Source organism: Lissotriton vulgaris, chromosome 9, assembly GCF_964263255.1.
Source record: "Lissotriton vulgaris chromosome 9, aLisVul1.2, whole genome shotgun sequence".
Taxonomy (NCBI): domain Eukaryota; kingdom Metazoa; phylum Chordata; class Amphibia; order Caudata; family Salamandridae; genus Lissotriton; species Lissotriton vulgaris.
Genome location: NC_141697.1, coordinates 1,165,102,125 through 1,165,122,884, shown reverse-complemented (window position 1 = coordinate 1,165,122,884; position 20,760 = coordinate 1,165,102,125). Strand labels below are relative to the sequence as shown.

The window sequence follows — 20,760 nt, the reverse complement described above, 5'->3', positions numbered from 1 at the left end:
ATTCCGACCCGGCGGGTCAATGTATTCTACGACGATATCCAGAGTATTAATCCTAGCGCCCGGTAGTATGTCCGACCTTAAAAAAGGTTTGGTGTATACTCCAGAGTGCAGAGGCTTTACCCAGGAAAGTATCTGTTACCAACAAGGCATAAGCATGTCTGAGCGAGTGCGCTCGAACAGAGTAACATGTCCCGGGTTCGCGTTCCAGTTAAGACGACAGTAGGAACAGCCCTCCACGCTGTGGTCCGATGACAAACACCACAAACCGTCTTCATGGGGGTAAGTGATGGACATGTGACCCCCACACTCTCCACAGGGCTTGAATCCAGACTTTCTTGAAGTCTGCATCGTACAGCTACAGTTAAACCTGGAGAAATAAAGTAACACGAAAATAGTATGGAAAATCCTAGAAAAACGTTACGTGTCGACGGCACGGAAAAAAGGGAACTGACGTCATCACACAGACTAGGCTTTCTTATGGCTCCGGTGACGTCATGCTGAGTGGCAAGCGGAGCCATGGCATTGTGATGACCTAGTCGGCGAGGAGAACTAGGAAAAAAGTTTCAGGGGAATGCTGGGTCATGGGTTATTCAAAAGGTGAGGAATCCACAGGCAGATGCATCCATCAGAATTAATGTTATGACGGAAGGTATTCTGCCCATTCTGGATCACTTTCTGGAAATACGCCCTCATATCCTCCGACACATGAGGCAAAAATCATTTGTGGCTGTGGTGAGCAAGGAGGAGCTTGCATTGAGAGACTTAAGACACATACTCTGTCTGACTTTTCAGAGAAACAACATGCTTGTATGACCAAGCTTTCAGGGGACTAATGGGTAGATAGAAACCCTGGATCACACAGAGTTGGGCAGTAGCATTTAGCCACAGCAAACTTTTTCACTTCAGGAACCAATGTGCGATTTGGTCCATGCTGCCAGGATGGGCTCCAGGAGGGCATCAGTGAAAGGCAATAAATATTCCAACATAGGAGCTGCTGGTAGGAGAATCAGTGAGGATGTTGGTCTTCGCCTCTACTGAGGGGAGTTAAAGATCCAACACCTCCGTTGCCTTCCTGAAAATCATATAGAATGACATTACTTCTGGAGTAGGGGGTCCAGTAGGAAAGACCATTATCTTTGCCAAAGTGTCCAACCCAGCTATGGAAGGCAGCCCTTGTAGCTCATTACCTTGGTAGGTGACAAACACCTCTGTAGGGTTAAAGGTCTAAGGGGTCCGAATCTGTTCCAAACAGATCATGTGTCCTGCTTCTATAGTCCTCTTCACTTTGTGCTTCCCTACTTCACCTGTTTTGTGGTGCTACTAAGGGGACCGGTGCTGAAGGAGGCGACGGCAGTGGTGGTGCTAGTGAGGTGCACCTGAAACCTGGTTCAAAGACCGGAAGAGTCTGTTCAGGTAGAGTGCATCAGACCAGCGTCTGAGGCATGAACAGCAGAAAGCTGTATGGTGCTAAGATGCCCAAAGGTGTGCCTGATGGTGCAGATGCTCTGGAAAGATAGAATACATGGTATTTAAGAACACTACCGGATCGCTGCCCAGGATGGAAATCCAGAGACAGTCTGTGATGGTTTTTCTGAGAAGGTAAAAGTTTAAACTGTTGGAGATCACAGGAGTTCCGTGGCTGGGTCCAGCAGTCACTGGCTCGGACTCCTGGGAGAAGATTGGGATGGCTCCATGACAACCAACTTGAGCTCCGAGGAAGATCACGTGGGAATCGGATGACATCTAGGAGACATACCTTTTAGTTTCTTGTGCTTTTTGTGTTTCTTGCATTTCGCACCTGAAGAACAAGTTACTTACCTTCGGTAACGCTTTTTCTGGTAGATACTATATCTGCCTGTGGATTCCTCACCTTGTGAATATCCCCCTTGTGTCAGCAACGTTCGGAAATTTTCTTCGTAGCACGCCGACGTGGGCGACGTCACAGGAGCACGGCATCGCGTGCGACTCCGTCTGACGTCACCGACCCCATATCAGGCCCACGCCGGCGTGATGACGTCAGTTCCGCCCTTTTTTCCGTGCCTTCGAGGCACACGGACGGACCAACGATAGCAAACATGCAAATATACAATGTACACAGTACATATAGAACTAAATCAATACAATAGTATCATAACCATATATACAGAAAGACCAAGTATAGCAGAGTGGACAACGGGGAGGCGGGTGGGTCAGTGAGGAATCCACAGGCAGTTATAGTATCTACCAGAAAAAGCGTTACCGAAGGTAAGTAACTTGTTCTTCTGATAGATACATCTGCCGTGTGGATTCCTCACCTTGTGAATAGATTCCCACAGCAGTCCCCACTCCCGGAGGAGGGTGCCCACTCTGCTACACCAGGAAGTCTTGGAGGACAGAGCGCGCGAAGTGGCCATCCCTCCTCACCTCGGTATCCAAGCAGTAATGCTTCGCGAAAGTGTGGAGGGAGGCCCAAGTCGCGGCCCTGCAAATATCCTCAACAGGTACACCCCTAGACAAAGCAGATGTTGCAGACTTTGCTCTAGTTGAATGAGCTCTAATACCCTCAGGAGGGTCCTTACCCGCAAGGGAGTAGCAGATCTTGATGCACAGGATTATCCACCTGGAAAGAGTGCGCTTGTGCACCGCTCTGCCCTTCTTGCAGCCAGCAAAGCCAACAAACAGCTGGTCGTCCATCCAGAAGTCCTTAGTCCTGTCCAGATAGAAAGACACCGCCCTCTTAGGGTCCAGGCGATGCAGCCTCTCTTCCTCCTTAGACGGGTGAGGGGGAGGATAGAAGGTAGGAAGGGTAATGGACTGCCCAAGATGGAAAGGAGTCACCACCTTAGGCAGAAAAGCAGCCCTGGTCCTAAGAACCATCCTTTCAGCATGAATGGTCAGGAATGGGGGTTTGGAACTTAGAGCTTGAAGCTCACTTACCCTCCTTGCCGAGGTGATTGCAACGAGGAAGATAGTTTTAAAAGAGAGAAGCCTCAATGGACACTTGTGCAAGGGTTCGAAGGGAGAACCCATTAAAAAGGTCAGCACAAGATTCAAATCCCAATGAGGAACAATAAAAGGAGTAGGAGGAAACATATTCATGAGACCCCTCAAGAATCTCAAAACCACCGGAGATTTAAAGAGAGAAGGCTGATCCGGCAAACATAGAAACGCCGATAAGGCCGAAAGATAACCCTTGACCGTGGCCACAGCCAAACTTTGCTGTGCCAGATAAAGGGCAAATTGTAAAATATTAGACAAATGAGCCTTCAAAGGGTCAACATCCCTCTCCCTGCACCAAGAAACAAATTTTGTCCACCTATAGGAGTAAATGGACTCAGTGGTGTCACGCCTGGCAGAGAGAATGACATCCACCACCTCGTGAGGGAGAGAAAAAGAACTCAAGTTGCCCCGTTCAATCTCCAGGCATGAAGGTGTAATGTCTGGAGGTGGGGGTGTAGAACCTGCCCCTCCATCTGAGAGAGGAGGTCTGCCCTGTGAGGGAGACGGAGCGGCGGGTGAGAGGATAGGTGGAGTAGGTCCGAATACCACACCCTTCTTGGCCAATCCAGGAGCAACCAATATGAATTGGGCCCGGTCTTGAAGAATCTTCCTCAGAACCCGAGGAATCAAAGGTATGGGAGGAAACGCGTAAAGGAGTCGATCTCCCCAACTCAACTGAAACGCGTCCCCCAATGCTCCTTGCATCGGATACTGGAGACTGCAGAATGAAGGGCAGTGAGCATTCTCGCGAGTGGCAAATAGATCCACCCGAGGAGTCCCCCACATCTGAAAGATGTCGTGAACAACCTCCGGGTGAAGCCTCCACTCGTGGTCGGCAGAGAACTGCCGACTGAGACTGTCTGCACGCATGTTCAGAACTCCGGCCAGATGATTTGCCACCAGACAAATCTGATGGTCCTGAACCCAGGACCAGAGACGCAGAGCCTCTCTGCAGAGACACTGCGACCCTACTCATCCCTGCTTGTTGATGTACCACATCGCAGTCGTGTTGTCCGTTAGGACCTGAACCGAACGACCGCGAAGTGAAGGGAGGAAGGCCTTGAGCGCCAAACGTATCGCCCTCAATTCCAGAAGGTTGATGTGAAACAACCTTTCTTCCGGAGACCAAAGACCTTTGACCTCCAGGTCTCCCAGATGAGCACCCCACCCGAGAGTGGATGCATCCGTTATCACTGTGGCCACTGATGGAGGCAGTTGAAAAGGCTTTCCTTGCGACAGATTGCCTTCCACGCCCCACCAAGACAGATCCGCTGCAGCTTCCCTGGAGATCTTCACTGACTCCCTGAGATCTCCGTTGTGCTGATACCACTGCCTGCGGAGGCACCACTGGAGCGCCCTCATGTGCCAGCGTGCATGACTGACCAACAGAATGCAAGAAGCCATCAGACCGAGCAGGCGAAGGACCTTCAGGACTGGAACAACCGCTCCATTGTAGAATAAAGGAATCATTTCCTGAATGTCGTGAATCCTTTGAGGTGGAGGGAATGCACGACATACAGAAGTGTCCAGTACCGCACCTATGAACAGGTTGCGCTGGGAGGGCACCAGGTGAGATTTGGGTACGTTTATCGAAAAACCCAACCTGTGTAACAACTGAGTTGTCTCCTGCAGATGATGGAGCACCATCTCCGGCGACTCTGCTTTGATCAGCCAGTCGTCTAGATAAGGGAATACAGGAATCCCTGACCTTCTGAGATGCGCAGCCACCACTGCCATCACCTTGGTGAAAACTCGAGGCGCAGTAGTAAGTCCAAACGGGAGGACCGCAAACTGGTAGTGCTGCGATCCCACCGTAAAACGGAGATACTTCCTGTGCGACTTCAGGATTGGGATGTGAAAATACGCATCCTGCAAGTCGATCGACACCATCCAGTCTTCTTCCATCAGTGCCAGAAGAACCTGAGCAAGGGTGAGCATTTTGAACTTCTCCTGTTTGAGATAGAGGTTCAAAATCCTGAGATCCAGGATCGGCCGAAGCCTGCCATCCTTCTTGGGAATCAAGAAATACCGGGAGTAGCACCCTTGACCCCTCTCCTGCTCTGGAACCACCTCTATTGCACCCTTTCGAAACAGTGCCAGGACTTCCTCCTGCAGGAGAAGCAGGTGGTCCTCCGAACAATAACCTTGGCAAGGAGGGTAATTGGGAGGGAACTCCTGAAAAGGAAGTGCATACCCATTCTCTACGAGATTGAGAACCCAAAGATATGATGTAACAGATTCCCAATCTCGTAGAAAGTGAGTAAGCCGACCCCCTACTGGCCCTACATGATCCAGAATGGTGGATCTAGGGCTGCTTTGCTGATGCGGGTGGGGGTTGGGCATTATTGGAGGAAGTGGAGGAAGAGGAGACTTGACGTCCACGTCCACGACCCCTCTGTCTACCTCTATAGGACCTATATAGAGGGTTCTACTGCTGCTGCTGTTGTTGTTGTTGGCCCTGCTTGAAGGGACGAAAAGAAGATTTACCAAATCCCTTGAATTTTCTAGTCGTCGACCCTCTCATCTGCAGACCCAAAGATCTTGCAGTGGCACGGCTGTCCTTAAACCTCTCCAAGGCCACATCAGCCTTCTTACCAAAAAAGCCAGTTCCTTCAAAGGGTAAGTCCAGCAATGTAGACTGCACATCCGCTGAGAAATCAGATGACTTTAACCATGCGGCTCTCCTGGTCGCAATGGATGAGCCCATAATTCTAGCAACAGAATCCACAGTGTCCATGCAGCTTTGAATGACCATGCGGGCCGCAGCCTGAGTGTCAGATATCACTTCATTAAAGTTTTTCTTATCCTCCTCAGGAAGTTTTGATGACAATTGCTTCACTGAGTCCATCAGCGCGTGCACATATCTACCTAAAAGGCAAGTAGCATTTGATGACTTAAGAGCCATGCTCCCAGAAGAGAAAGTCTTCTTCGCAGACTGATCTAATTTCTTAGACTCTTTGTCAGCTGGCACTTGAGGGAAAGAGCCTGCAGCCCTATTAGAGCAAGCCGCCTGAACCACAAGACTTTCCGGAGATGGATAGGTAGAAAGAAATGCAGGGTCATCAGGAGCCACCCTATAGCGCCTTGCAATAACCCTTGAAACTGCAGGAGCAGACAACGGCCTCTTCCAAATCTCCTTAATCGGATCCGTCAAGGCATCAGTAAATGGCAGTGTAGGCTCCACAATCGAAGAAGGAGAATGCAAGACTTCTGTGAGGATGTTGGGCTTGTACTCCACTGTGGGCAGCTTTAAGCTAAGAAGGTCAGCAGCCTTCCTAATAACCACGTGATAGGGTGCCACGTCCCTTGATGGTGCATCAGAAGTCGAAGGCAGACCCCACTCGGGAGAGAGTTCCAGACCACTAGCATCCCGAAGCTCATCGAAATCATCATCATGATCAGGAAGCTCGCCTTCTTCCACATCAGAACTTTCATCATCCTTTTGTTCGAGAAGACGCTGAGCTCTTCGCCTCGACCACTCCAAACGAATCGAAGTCGACGGATCCGGTAACGACTCCGACGGAGCCGGTTCCGACGTCGATCGAGGAGCCGGAGCAGGAGGACGAGAGTCATGAACAGGTGTGGTACCTCGATCTCGACTGCAAGGTCGATCCGGAGTCGGCGAAGCCGCATGCAGAGTCGAAGACCTCGGTGGAGCCGTACCGAGCCATGGTGAAAGAGGCGCCGGCAAGAAAGGCATAAATGGAGCAGGGGCGTACGACTGAGGAATACCCAGATTGTACGATAATGGACCCATGGGGCCACCAGGCGCTCCAGTGGGGTACATTGCCCTAGAATAAACTCCAAACATCGCATTGAGAAAATGCGAGGGATCCTGTCCAGGACCAGGAAAGGAAGGGTACGGACCTACCGGATGTTGCAATGGAGGCCGCCCCGACACATCCTCACCCTGACCTTCTGGGTTCACAGGAGTCTCAGCTGAAGCCGGTTCTCGAGGAGTCACCTCTTCTTCTTCATGCTCCAAAGGGAAACCGGCTCCGGGTCCGGGTCCGGCTCCGGCGCCGGAGAACCATCTCTTGACAAAGCAGGCGAAGGAGAGACAGTCTTTACGATGTTTGTGAGACCTTCTCTTCGAGTCAGAGGATTCCTTCTCCGAATGATGTTTCGAACTGTGCTTCCTCCTCTTATGCTTTCTCCTCGAGGAGCTCGAAGCATGACCGGAAGCCGACTTAGATCTAGACCTAGATCTTTCTCTGGACTTTGACTTCGCTTTAGACCTCGACTCCTCTCCAGACCTCGAACCCACTCTGGATCTCGACGCCGATCCTGACTTCGACCGAGACCTTTGCTTCGACTTCGATCTTCGTGACGTCGATCTCGAATGTCGTCCAGAGTCCTGTTTCACTTTCGCCAAAAGCAATTTTGCCTCACGCTCTCGAAGCGCCTTTGGATTCATTTTAAAACAGGAATCGCAGTTCTTGACGTTGTGACTCGAACCAAGACACCACAAACAATCCTTATGTGGGTCAGTGATGGACATCATGCGGGCACAAGACCTACATGACTTAAAGCCTGTTTTCCTCGACGACATCTCCGGAAAAGAACCAAGTCATAAGAGAGAAACAGTGACAATTATTAAACAGAAAGATACTAGGTATCGCTGAAGATCCCGAAAACCGTTAGCGTCGGAGACGCGGAAAAAAGGGAATTGACGTCATCACGCCGGCGTGGGCCTGATATGGGGTCGGTGACGTCAGACGGAGTCGCGCGCGATGCCGTGCTCCTGTGACGTCGCCCACGTCGGCGTGCAACGAAGAAAATTTCCGAACATTGCTGACGCAAGGGGGATATTCACAAGGTGAGGAATCCACACGGCAGATGTATCTATCAGAAAAATGTCAAACAGGGGACCTGCATTGAGGTGTGAATAGGGGACAACTTCACCTGTCTTTGGCATGAACCATGATCAGCTTGGCCTCATGCTCCTTGAGGGTCTTAGAGTACAGGTTCTGACAAGATTCACAGGAGCGCAAGTCAAGATGTGACCCAAGGCACCAGAAACAAATGGAATAGAGGGTTAGCAATTTTTTGTCACTCACAGTTCCTTCAAGGCTTAATACCCGAGAGCTTTGGTGGCGACTAGTATTTCACAAAATTTTATCTGTGAGGTAAAAACCAACGCTGAAGAGCGAGCTCTGGATCTGCCCTGAAGGTGAGCAAAAAAAGGGGAACTGACATCATTGCGACTGGGTGGCTAAGATATGGCTTAAGTGACTATATCCAATCGATGAAACTTCCAGCATGGACATGGAGCCAATGCCCACTACAGGTGATGTGAAATCTTTACGTTTACAGAGCAAGTCAGACACTTGGGCTAATTCTACAGGTAAGGAATCGTCTGCAGGTAGAAGTATCAATCAGAAATTATAAACTAGCACTAATCAAATGGCTTGAAGGCACTATTTGATAATCCCAGCCGTTTCAAAGGGAGATAGAGCCACTCTCCCCAAGCCCGACTACATTCCATGTAGCAGCAGCAAGGAGGAAGAAATACACCTATGGGACGTACAAAGTGTAAGATATAGAGATGCTACATTGAGATCTTATGCCACATACAAATAGTATGCACCTATTGGACCCAAGGCTCTAAACATGCTTCTGCGACGGAGCAGAGATGTACCACTAGGGATCCCCACCATATAGGTGTACTAGCAGTCAACGCATTTCATATCGCTAGCATTACTGCTAGCAAAAAGAGAAATAGCTATGTACTGGAGGACCACGGCTGGACTCCCTATAGCCTGGGTGAGGGCAGTAAAAAAAATGGGGCGCTGCAGAGGAGGAAGCGATTAGAAGTGAGAGGCACACGTAAACATCACATATCTATTGAATGGATTCAACTCCTACACCAGTTCAAACAGACAACACATGGCGAATCACCTACAGCATCCCAGACTCTGGTAGCGCAAACAACCCAGAATACATCTGAAGAGGCACACAGAAGACAAGTCAGCCCCAAATCAGGAAAAACGTATTACGCCCCACACAGACACTGAATATGCAGGAAAGGCCAGTAGAAGCTACCACATACTCCCCGCAAACCTAGAAATATATAAACCAACATTATAACAATCTGCAAGTCAAACAACCCCGCCTGAACATAGCCCATAACCCATAAACCCCTACAGTGTATCCAAGTTAGATCTACAGTTAACAGTTATGAAAACGTATCAGTAGTTTTCAGACCGAATCATACAGGAAGGATTCGCACTGCAAATCACAACTAAACAAAACATGCAGCAACATGAACAGTAACGCATGCAGACAAGATCCTTGCATTAGACACAAGATGCCCTAACCGAACGCACAAGTTACTACTTGTGCAACGAAATATCTGTAAGAGACATTAGTTAGTGATATATTCCTTACCTTAGAATATCCCCAGGCGTCAGACTGGATCCGGAAACTTTTGCGTAGCAGTACCCTTGCGCGACGGTAGGCGTCGTCTGCGGCTCCGCGTCAGTCGTCGGCGCCGTGATGACGTCGTCGGAATACTTAGACGCCGCCTCCGCGTGCTGACGTCAGTTCTTAGACACCGCTTTTCCGCGCCAGAAACGCAGAGCTATGCCAAAAACCAACACTGGTGCCATGAAACTAGGGCCCTGAAAGGGGATGAACTTAACCCTAGATATCGGTTCGCAGAACGGGGAGGATGGGTGGGTCGGTAAGGAATCTATCACTAATGTCTCTTACAGATATATCGTTACACAAGTAGTAACTTGTGCATCTGAAAGAAACACGTTAGTGATAGATTCCTTACCTTAGAATAGATACCCCAGCAATACCAACCCCGGTGGTGGGTCTGCGAACCAATAATCACACCAGAAAGTCCTGGAGGACTGAACGGCCAAAGAAGCCATCCCTCCGGACTTGACTGTCCAGGCAATAATGTCGTGCAAACGTGTGCAGCAAGGCCCACGTAGCCGCCTTGCAAATGTCCTGTAAGGGCACACCGAGGCCCAAGGCAGTTGTAGTCGCTGTGGCTCGAGTGGAATGAGCCCTCAGCCCCACATGGGGTTCCTTCTTAGCCAAGGAGTAACACGCCTGGATACACAAGACGATCCACCGCGAGATGGTCCGCTTGTGCACCGCTTTCCCCTTCTTAGCGCCCACGTAACCAACAAAGAGTTGGTCAACCACCCGGAACTGGCGTGTGCAATCCAAATAAAATGAGCGCATGTTTTGGGTCCAGACGGTGGAGCCTCTCTTCCTCTCTCGAGGGATGCGGAGGCGGAAAGAAGGTGGGCAGGGTGATAGATTGCCCAATGTGGAAGGCCGTGACTACCTTGGGTAGGAAAGAGGGCCTTGTCCGCAACACAACCTTGTCCGGATGGACTGAAAGGAAAGGAGGTTTACAGGATAGAGCCTGGAGCTCACTCACTCTCCTGGCAGAGGTGATGGCTACCAGGAAGGCAGTCTTCAAAGTAAGAAGGCGAAGAGGACAGTTGTGGAGTGGCTCGAAGGGAGCGCACATCAGAAATGTAAGAACCAAGTTCAAGTCCCACTGAGGCATCACAAAGGGCACAGGAGGGTACATATGCGTGATGCCTTTCAGGAATCGAGTAACGATAGGGGACTTGAACAAAGAAGGTTGATCAGGCAGCCTCAAAAAGGTTGAAAGAGCAGAAAGGTAGCCCTTGATAGTGCTTAGAGCAGAGCCCTGCCGGGCAAGAGAAAGAAGAAAGAGAAGAACCTCAGAAAGGGGGGCATTGAGAGGATCCACAGCCAAGCCACAAATCTGTTCCACCTGCAGGCATATACCGACTTTGTGGAGGGACGCCTGGCTGCCAGAATGATGTTACAAACTTCAGGAGGCAAGTGAAATGGCCTCAACTGTCGCCGCTCAATCTCCAAGCATGGAGGTGGAGACTGGACAGGTTCGGGTGGAGGACCGTCCCCTGCTGCTGCGACAGAAGGTCCTCCTGAAGAGGCAGACGAACCGGGGGATCTACTGACATACTGAGTAGCTCGGGATACCAGTACCTTCGTGCCCAGTCCGGAGCCACAAGGATGACTTGTGCCCGGTCGTGCCTGATCTTCTTCAGCACTCTGGGCAGAAGTGGTATAGGCGGAAAGGCGTACAACAGACCGCAACTCCACTTGTGACGAAAAGCGTCTCCGAGCGAGTGCCGCCTTGGAAATTCCAACGCGCAGAACTGATGACATTGCGCCTTCTCTTCGGTGGCGAATAGATCTAACCAAGGCTCTCCCCACTGCAGAAAGAGACCTTGCTCCACGTCCGAGTTCAGACACCATTCGTGATCCATCATGCACCGGCGGCTGAGTTCGTCCGCCCTGGCGTTCAGAGAACCTGCCAGGTGTTGAACCACCAGAATCACGCCCTGATGTTCCAGCCACTGCCAGAGGCGCAGAGCCTCCTGGCAGAGGGTCCACGACCCCACCCCGCCCTGTTTGTTGCAGTACCACATGGCGGTGGTGTTGTCCGTGAACACCTGCACTACACTCCCCCGGACAGAGGGGAGGAATGCCTTCAGTGCTAGACTAATCGCCCGCAGCTCCAAAAGGTTGATATGGAGCCGGGACTCTGCCGGAGACCAGAGGCCTCTGATCTCCGCCTCTCCCACAAGGCCTCCCCAGCCCTGGAGGGACGCGTCCGTCACAACTGCGTGCTCCGGTTGGGGAAGGGAGAGGGATCTGCCGCTGACCCAATCGCGGTCCGTGAGCCACCACTGCAGCTGTCTTGCAGTGCCCTCCGAGATCAGGACATGGTCGGATCTGTTGCCCTGATGCTGGGCCCACTGAAACTTCAGGTCCCACTACAGAGCCCGCATCCGCCACCGGGCGTGATGCACCAGAAGGATGCAAGAAGCCATCAGCCCCAGAAGCCGCAGCGTCAACCTGACTGAAACCCGGGATAAAGGCTGGAAGATTGGAATCAGAGCCTGTATATCCCGAACCCGCTGCTCGGGTGGGTAAACCCGAAACTGCGCCGAGTCGAGAACCGCTCCGATGAAAAGGAGCTTCTGAGAGGGACACAGGTGTGACTTCGGCACATTGATGGAGAACCCCAGCTGGTGCAGGAGGTCTGCTGTTGTCTGGAGCTGGTTGACGACTGTCTGGGGCGAGCCCGCCTTCAACAACCAGTCGTCGAGGTAGGGGAAGACTGAGACCCCTAACCGGCGCAGATGAGCTGCGACTACCGCCATCACCTTCGTTAACACCCGTGGGGCGCTGGTAAGGCCGAAGGGGAGCACGGTAAACTGAAAGTGCTCGTGGCCTACCGTGAACAGCAGGTAACGCCGGTGGGCCGGCAGGACGGGGATGTGGAAATACGCATCCTGCAAATCCAACGCTACCATCCAGTCTCCTGGGTTCAGGGCAGCTAAGACCTGACCCAGAGTCAGCATCTTGAACTTCTCCTTCCGGAGGAAGCAGTTGACGTTCCGTAGGTCCAAGATAGGGCGTAGGCCCCCTTTGCCCTTCTTGGGTACCAGAAAGTAGTGGGAGTAGCAACCACGTCCTACTTCTGGCCCAGGAACGCGCTCGATGGCCCCCTTGGCCAAGTGGGCCGAAACTTCCTCCTGCAGAAGCCGCAAGTGATCCCCCGATACGCGGTGGTGTTGCGATGGCATGGCTTGAGGGGTCGTCTCGAACGGGAGAGAGTAGCCGCTCCGGACGATCTGCAGCGCCCACCTGTCCGAAGTGACAGTGCACCAGTGAGAGTGGTGATGGCGAACCCTGCCCCCCACTGGCGTCACATGGGCCGAGAAGCATGAACTAGGAGGGTTTAGAGGCGGATGCTGCGGGGGAAGGTGTGGGCTGGCCTCGCCGTTGTCCCAGACAGCCTCCACAGCGATTTCTACGGCCGCCACCGCGCTGGATGTTAGTCTGCGGCGTGTGCTTGGCGGCACGTGTGGGAACACTCCTTCCTTGGCCACGAAAGGAGCGAAAGGCACCCGTTTGCTGGCGCGGGACTGAGAGGCCCAAGGACTTGACCGTAGCCCTGGAGTCCTTAAAGCGCTCAAGCGCGTGGTCTGCCTTGTCGCCAAAAAGTCGACGGCCATCGAACGGCATGTCCATCAGAGTGTCTTGGACATCTGCCGAGAAGTTGGCGGACCTCAACCAGGCGTGGCGTCTAACCGCCACCGTCGTTGCCATCGCTCTACCTAGTGAGTCGGTGGTATCCAGCCCACACCGGATTGAGTATTTTGCTGCATCCCGACCTTCCACAAGGGCTTGGCCGAGTTTGGCCCGTACCTCCAACGGACACTCTGGCAGCACTTCCGCAACCGTCTCCCACTGAGAGTGGGTGTAGCGGCCCAAGAGGCATGCGGTGTTGGAAGACCGCAGTCCCAGACTAAGGGAGGAGAAGATCTTTTTCCCGTTCTGCTCGTACCTCTTGGATTCCCTGTCCGGCGGAGCCGATGGGAATGCGATCTGGGAATTGGAGGCCTGAATGACCAGACTCTCGGGGTGTGGTGGGTGGACAGGAAACATGGGTCGCCCGGGGCCGGGCGGTGGCGTCTGGCCACATCCCTATCTACGGGCGAACCCGTAGCAGGCCTGGACCAAGTGCCCAAAAGTACGTCGGTCAAGGCCTCATTAAACGGCAGCAGAGGCTCGGCCGAGCTTGTCTGTGGTTTAAGGACCTCAGTGAGGAGGTTAGTCCTCACGGCCGCGACGGGGAGCTCAAGGCCCAAGGCCTTGGCAGCCCTCGTCAACACCACACTATAGGTTGCCCCGTCCTCCGAAGCCACGGTAGGAGGGGAGATAAAACCAGTGTCTGGAGAGGTGTCCAGGCCACTGGCCTCCCCAAGGTCTCCAGCCCAGTCCTGATGAGACTGACACTCCTTGGTCAGAGGATTTTCAGACCCCTCCCAATCCTCATCACCCATCTCCTGATACTCAGGGTTGTCAATCAATGGAGCCTGTTCGTAGAAGTGAAAATCTCCAAACGCTGTCGAAAGCGGCGCCCAGCGGCGCCGTTCCGACGCCGGAACAGGAGCGAAGGAGGCATCGGGGCCGGCGCCGCCAGAGGACGGCGCCGGAGGTGACACCAGACGGACCGACGCCGGGGGGTGTCGTACGGTCCACCAGTGATGATCCAGAGCCCGAAGAAGGTCCAGTGGGGTTCTGCGACACCGGGCCCGAAGGCGCCGGGACCGCTTGACCTTGCGGCGCCGGGCCCGAAGGCGCCGCCGGTGTCGGGACTGTGGGGCCCCGTGGCGCCGGCCCGAATGCGCCGGTGGCATCCGGGCCGAAGCACCCGACGGCGTCGGGGCCGAAGTCCCTGACCCGCTAGGGGCCCCAGACGGGTCCGCTGGGCCCTAAGGCGCCGTGGAGCCCGTCGGAGGAGAAAGGGACCTCATGGCCATGAGGAAGCGCTCAATCTCCTCCGGCGTCGCGTCTCGCCCAGGGACCGGAGGATGTGGGGCGGGTCGCGACGCCCGCGACTCCGAAGGAGCCGCGTGGGCGGTGTCACCCGAACCCCCGGTCGCAATCCTCACAGTGCTTGAAACCAGGCATCCCTACGGCACCAATCAGAGTCGCAAGACTTCGAGAAATGATCAAAAATTATCCCAAAAAGTTAGTCAAAAATTGACTAGGGTTACTGCTTTTTCCAGATCTGCTCTGGCTGGCGCGGAAAAAAGAAGAACTGACGACAGAACGCGGAGGCGGCGTCTAAGTACTCAGACGACATCATCACGGCACCCACGACGGAGGCGGAGCCGCAGACGACGCCTACCGACGCGCAAGGGTACTGCTACGCAAAAGTTTCCGGATCCAGTCTGACGCCTGGGGATATTCTAAGGTAAGGAATCTATCACTAACGTGTCTCTTTCAGATACGTAAATTTCGGATATCAACATGTATTATTTGAATGTTACAAATGTGATAAAAAAATATGAGCTTAATGTGTACATGAAAAATGTGAAAATGTTAATAAAAACATTTAACATTTTGGGGGGGGGGGGGGTATGTGGCCATCACAGCACCTGGAACTGCCATACTTCTTGACACATGGGCTTGGCTGCCTGGCGTTCTCTGTACTATATGCAGCTCTACAGGTTGCAAGCCTGGACCTGTCAACCCGAGCCAAACTCACATGGAAGGGTTTCCTCAGCACAGAATTAACCTCCAAGCAGTAGGCCATGGCTCTAGAGCGGGTAAAGCGAGTTTTCTGTAATGCCCATCTAAAATTTCCACAATTTATTTTGCATCAAACATTCCTCACACCATACCGCCTCCCCTGCATGCCCAAGATGTGGCCACATGGACGCTACGTTTATGCATATTGTTTGGGAGTGCCCCCTGCTGATGCCCACTTGGACCCAGGTGTTAGCACAGGTTTCATCAGTGATCGATGTCCAGCTGCCTTCGGACCCACTCGTTTGCCTTTTAGGGATTACCCTACACACTAAACATAATAAACACTACCTGAAGTTTGTTGATCTGGCCTTGGTCCTCTTAAAGCGCTTGATTGCCATGAACAGGAAGGCCTTTTACCCACCCATGATTTGGAACTGGCTATAGGTGACTGAAATGGGCCTTAGCAGAGGCAAGTGTAATAACGTGATCATAAAACACTGGGGGAGATGGAGCAGCCACGGTTCGGACACTTATGCTCTCAAGTTGTTTGACAGCCTGCACCTGTCCCTTCTCGTGCTGAGGAGCCTGCAATGTGGAGTCTGTTGGGTACCTAGATGGCGGACTGAATGATCGATTGAACCACACATGCTTGGTTTATAGACAATGAAGGCAGCTCCCCCCCCCGGGCGGGAAAACATCTGGGTTCTTCCCCCCTCCCTTGTTTCCCCTGGAACACCTGTCAGTCTCTGCCCCTCCTGTAGTGATAAAAGCCTGCCACTCATGTCTCCACATTTCCTGTTCGCCGTTATGGGAAGTGCCAGCCAGGCAGATTGTGATGTTATTGACTTTTTTTTGTTCTAAGTTAGGATGCATACATTGGCTACTCCTCTACGAGAGACAGATTATGGTAAAATCCTTCCCATATTTTCTTTTAATTGTTACCTTGCTGTGACGCCCATAGCATTTTATGATCTGCTACCAAACGTTATCTCATGTCAATATACAGGGATGTGTTCGTTGACCTACTACATGACTGTTTCGTACTGTATCCTTTACTATATTCTAGATTAAAAATGCCAATAAAGAAATAAAAAATAGGTGTACTTGCAGTCAGAGTTGATGCTCCTGGACTCGATGCTGTGGTTGTGAAGCACAAGCACAAAAGGGAGGTGCATCTTTTGGCAATGAATGTTCTGGGTGTAAAGGTGCTACGAGGTGGCAAGAGAATCACCTCTGGGAGAACATGCCGACCTTAAGGGCAGTAGGGTAGCACAGGTGAGCCTCATGGGAGTTCATGGTTCTGGAAATCCACATATCCAACGGTTGGTGCTCTGGTGCCCTATAGAGGGAGTATTGATAGGGGCGCAGAGAGATGCATCACTCAGGATCTATGGTCTAGATTTTACAGGAGAAGGTAGTGTTCAGATCTTCCTCTGGCTCCCAAGATCTGGGGGTTGTGAATCAGTAAATGTGATTCTCTAAGGTTCAGCCGAGGAACCAAGACTACCTCACAGAACAGCAGATAGATGCACCTCAGCTCTAGGGTTCCAATAACCTTGAAGTACAGTTGCAACAGTGTAGCAGATAGATAATAATAATAAGGAAGCTTATAAAGCGCCTGGTTACGCCCACCGGCGTGTCCCCGCGCTGTAGTAAGTGAAAGATCCTAGAGCCCCATGCCCAGACTAAAGACGCCCAGGCCTATCAATGAAGGAACAAGTGTGTTTTAAGCTCTCTTCTAAACCTGGTCTCAGAGGGTTCCAACCGAAGCTCGAGAGGGAGTTTATTCCAGCTCCTGGCCGCCAAGAGCCGATAAGATATGCCACCCATCCTGGCCCTCTTGACTTTAGGGACAACCAGCAGGCCAGCCCCACTAGATCTAAGGGACCGTACAGGCCTGTAGACAGTAATGAGACTCTGCAGGTACCTAGGACCAATGCCTTGGGTAATGCGGTGGCATGTGCAAAGGGCCTTAAACACAATTCTCTTCCTGACAAGAAGCCAGTGAAGAGCGTCCAAGGCCTTTTTGGAAGTAGCCCTTCTCGGTTGCCTAAGGACCAACCGAGCCGCCGCATTTTGCATCACCTGAAGCCAGTTAAGACTTTTGACCTTGGCACCCAGATACAGTATGTTACCATAATCTAAACGTGAAGTAACAAGTGCATGCACTAGCGTCTTCCTGGCTTCTATCGGAAGGAGGTCCATAGTTTTGCGTAGACCTTTCAGGACACCAAAGCAAGTCCCCACCTCACGTCTGATATGAGGTTCAAATGTGAGATCAGTGTCTACCCATACACCCAGGTTCTTAGCCTGGGACCACGGCATAGGTGTAGGACCTAAGCAAGACGGCCACCATGCCGATGACCACACAGACGGCACACCCCCACCACGAGCACCTCCGTCTTGCTATCATTCAACCTCAGGCAGTTGCTGGCCATCCAGGAGGCAAGCTCCTGCATGCATGCTCTGAAGTTGGATGCCGCCAGACCCGGTGCCCGCGATAGAGAGATGACCAGCTGCGTGTCATCGGCATATGAGACAATCCTGATTCCAAAACCCTCCACTATACTCACCACTGGAGATACATATAGGTTAAATAGGATGGGGCTCAGGGCAGAGCCCTGAGGCACACCCTGATCGAGTTTCATAGCTTTGGAGTAGTGGGCGCCCTGTCTAACCTGAAAGCTACGTTCCATCAGGAATGCTTGTATCCATTTTAGCGCCGCGCCTGAGACACCGCCCTTGTTCAGACACTGTAGCAAGGTGTAATGTGCTACAGTGTTAAAAGCGGCGCTCTGGTCCAAAAGGATGAGAGCCATTGTTTGCCCCTCATCTGCTCCCTGCCTAATGGCCTCCGTGGCCATTAGTAGAGCTGACTCCGTAGAGTGAAGTGACCGAAATCCAAATTGCGTGGGGTGGAGAAGATTGGCTTCTTCCACATGGGCCATGAGCTGTATATTTGCAGCCTTCTCTGCCACTTTCACCAGATACGGTAACAGCGAGATAGGGCAGAGATTTTCCAGTTTCTCAGGGCTGATATTAGTTTTTTTCTGAAGTGGAAGAACCACAGCCTTTTTTCAGTTATACGGCACAGTGTGCATACTGAATGATACATCCAAGAGATGCCAGAGATGCTTCTTTTCTGTGATACATCAGAACCAGGCAGATGATACTCTGAGACGCCATGGTTTGGAAATGCAGTAGCAGAGAAGAAGGGATGTGTCTCTGGGACATCATATTCTACATGTGAAGCATCATAAGGGAATCCGAAAAACTCAAGCTGTATAACTTTACTCCAGAAGTGTCACAGCTGTTTTGCCTTTAGTGTGGTTTAGGAGTTTTACAAAACACACACTGCAAACGGACAGAAGAGGACAACCTACAGGTTTTAAAACTAAATATCAGTCAACTCGGAATCTATGCCTCAAAGTTCTTGCACAAGCATTGAAGTAAGTCTGTATTTAAGGGCAAAGGTACGGTCACAGATGAGGCGCACCTCAAACCTGCCAACAAAGTGAGTTTGAGAAACTGTCAAGCAGTACTAGTCAAACAAAGATTTTTGAGGATGCCACCACCTTTAGCAGTGCTCTGGCAGTCTGGAAAATAAATACTACGCCTTTCCTATCCACGTTGTGGGTTAGCAGCCATTACAGCCCCAAACATCTGACTCATCGAAAAGTCCCTTTTGTTGTTTTCAGAGAAATGCTTGAACAGGAGATACAAGTCAAGAGAGCCGAACGTCTGCACTGGAACCCATAGCAGGGCACACACTGGAGAGGTTAGCGTACTACAAGGGATCAAGGCTCAAAGAGGGTTGCCATTGGCAGACACCCAATGATTCAAGATGAAATGTTACAAGCCTGGCCTCGTGCTAAGTTTACAGACTGCAAGAGAAACATCTTGGGCATTCAAGGCTTTCATACTGCACGCTAAGGATTATTGCTTTAAGTGATGGAGCACATCTCAGAGTCAACACTTTGTTGCACAAATATCCATCTACTCCATGGACAAAGAAGCTACACAGTAAGAAAGATCCAGAAGAATGTTCAGGCCGAGGAGCCCCTCTGTGTCTGGCCTTGTAAAACACACAAGATGCTTGATGGATAATATCAAAATACCAACAACTGCACTGACAAATTCATGGACTAGATACCAAACTCTGCAAAAGCAATTCAAGCCCAACAGAGGGAAGGTCTGTTGGCAATGTTCAATGGTTGACGGCTATGCCTGTCTAGATTCAAATAAATACAACTGTAAATAAACTTACAACAGAAATTATCAAAGCTAACCTACTGAGCAGTCATTTCCATGGCTTGACATGCAGAACCAAGCCCTATTCCTGTGAGGTGAAGTTTGTAACAAACTTTCAGGTTTTATCATATAAAACCATCTGGGAACCACATAAGCAATGATGCTGCTAAACATTCAAACATATACCAGAACTGCTTTAGGTTACCTCCACAAGCAATTAAGTCTTTGCCCAAGCTCAGTCACATCTCACACATACATTACTGCATCGACAAGTGATATTCTAATGCAAGCTCTAGAAAGGTTCAGCTACATCAGCACTGAGATTCAGATCGTCAAGCTGAAGAGAAGGGAATTATGTCCAAAAACTGATCGTCATCACACCAGTTCAGAAAAGAACAAAATGAAAAAGTCATTATTGGCGCTCAAGCCCATTATAGAAAATGACCACTATAGCCAAGATGCTGGATTCACATTTCTTCTACCACTAAACACCAAGAGAATTTAACAAAACTCAATAGTGAGCTGCTGTTTTCACGAACGTGGACAAAGCTACCTAATCGAGGAGGTTGTCAGTGAAATGCAGCATCAATAAAAAAAAAAAAACACTGGCTTATAGCAAAAACTCAAAACAGTATTAGCTTTCAAAGTAATCTCCCTCGGCATCCACCATAGGGGAGACGTCCACTGAGTACTAAACAGCACATTACCATACTCTTTATGAGCACATCAACCTAATTAGCTCTAACGCCATAAGAAAGATCTCGAGGTGGTGGAAATTAGTTAACCTCATCGCTGCAGCGGTAATTTTTGCGCTACGCTGCTTTTTTCAAAAAGCCGCGTTAGATGACGAGCTCAGCTCGTCATCCGGAACACGCCCCCCGTGGCTGATGACGAGCTGAGCTTGTCATCAGCATCGAAGGGGTTAAGATTAGATGAAGAACAAGCATGCAATTAGGTACTCCAGGTGCCACAATCAGTCTTTAAATGCACAGTCATTAACATAAGGCAGGCGACCAAACTACAATGCTTCACAGTAACTAGAGAACGCAGGCATTCTTCCTTTATCTTGAGAGGTCCTCACCTGGTCCTTGAGCTCTGACAGCTGACTTGAGAGATTGATTACCAGTCTCATGGTCGACTCCAGCTTCTCCTGCAGGTTCCTCAGCTCGTTTTGCTCTCCTTCGGAATCAATGTTCACAAGGGACATGGCTCGCATCCTAGGGAACCAGTCCAAGTTATGGTCCTGCAAACCACAAAGGAAGGAGGGGTTAGGACCAAAACACAAAGCACAGATAAACTATGTACTAAAGCAATATAAGACAAAATCATTGCTGCATACATGGCCTAATGTAAAGAAAATTTAATAGAGTCACTGGCAGGATTCTTTTCTGAAAACAGGTATCGTAGAACATCAGGAACTGTCAGTAACCGGTTCCTACCTACAGATGTGGGTTTCAA

At 50.9% G+C, this 20,760-nt stretch overlaps 1 protein-coding gene across 1 annotated transcript in view; it reads right to left on the bottom strand.

Annotated features, from left to right (window-relative positions):
* Positions 1-20,760, bottom strand: part of ITPR1 (inositol 1,4,5-trisphosphate receptor type 1) — a 1,666,678-nt gene that overhangs the window by 26,273 nt on the left and 1,619,645 nt on the right. The window contains exon 59 of the mRNA XM_086939209.1: positions 20,384-20,545. Within this exon, the coding sequence (XP_086795335.1) occupies positions 20,384-20,545 (162 nt within the window). The remainder of the gene's footprint in view (positions 1-20,383; positions 20,546-20,760) is intronic.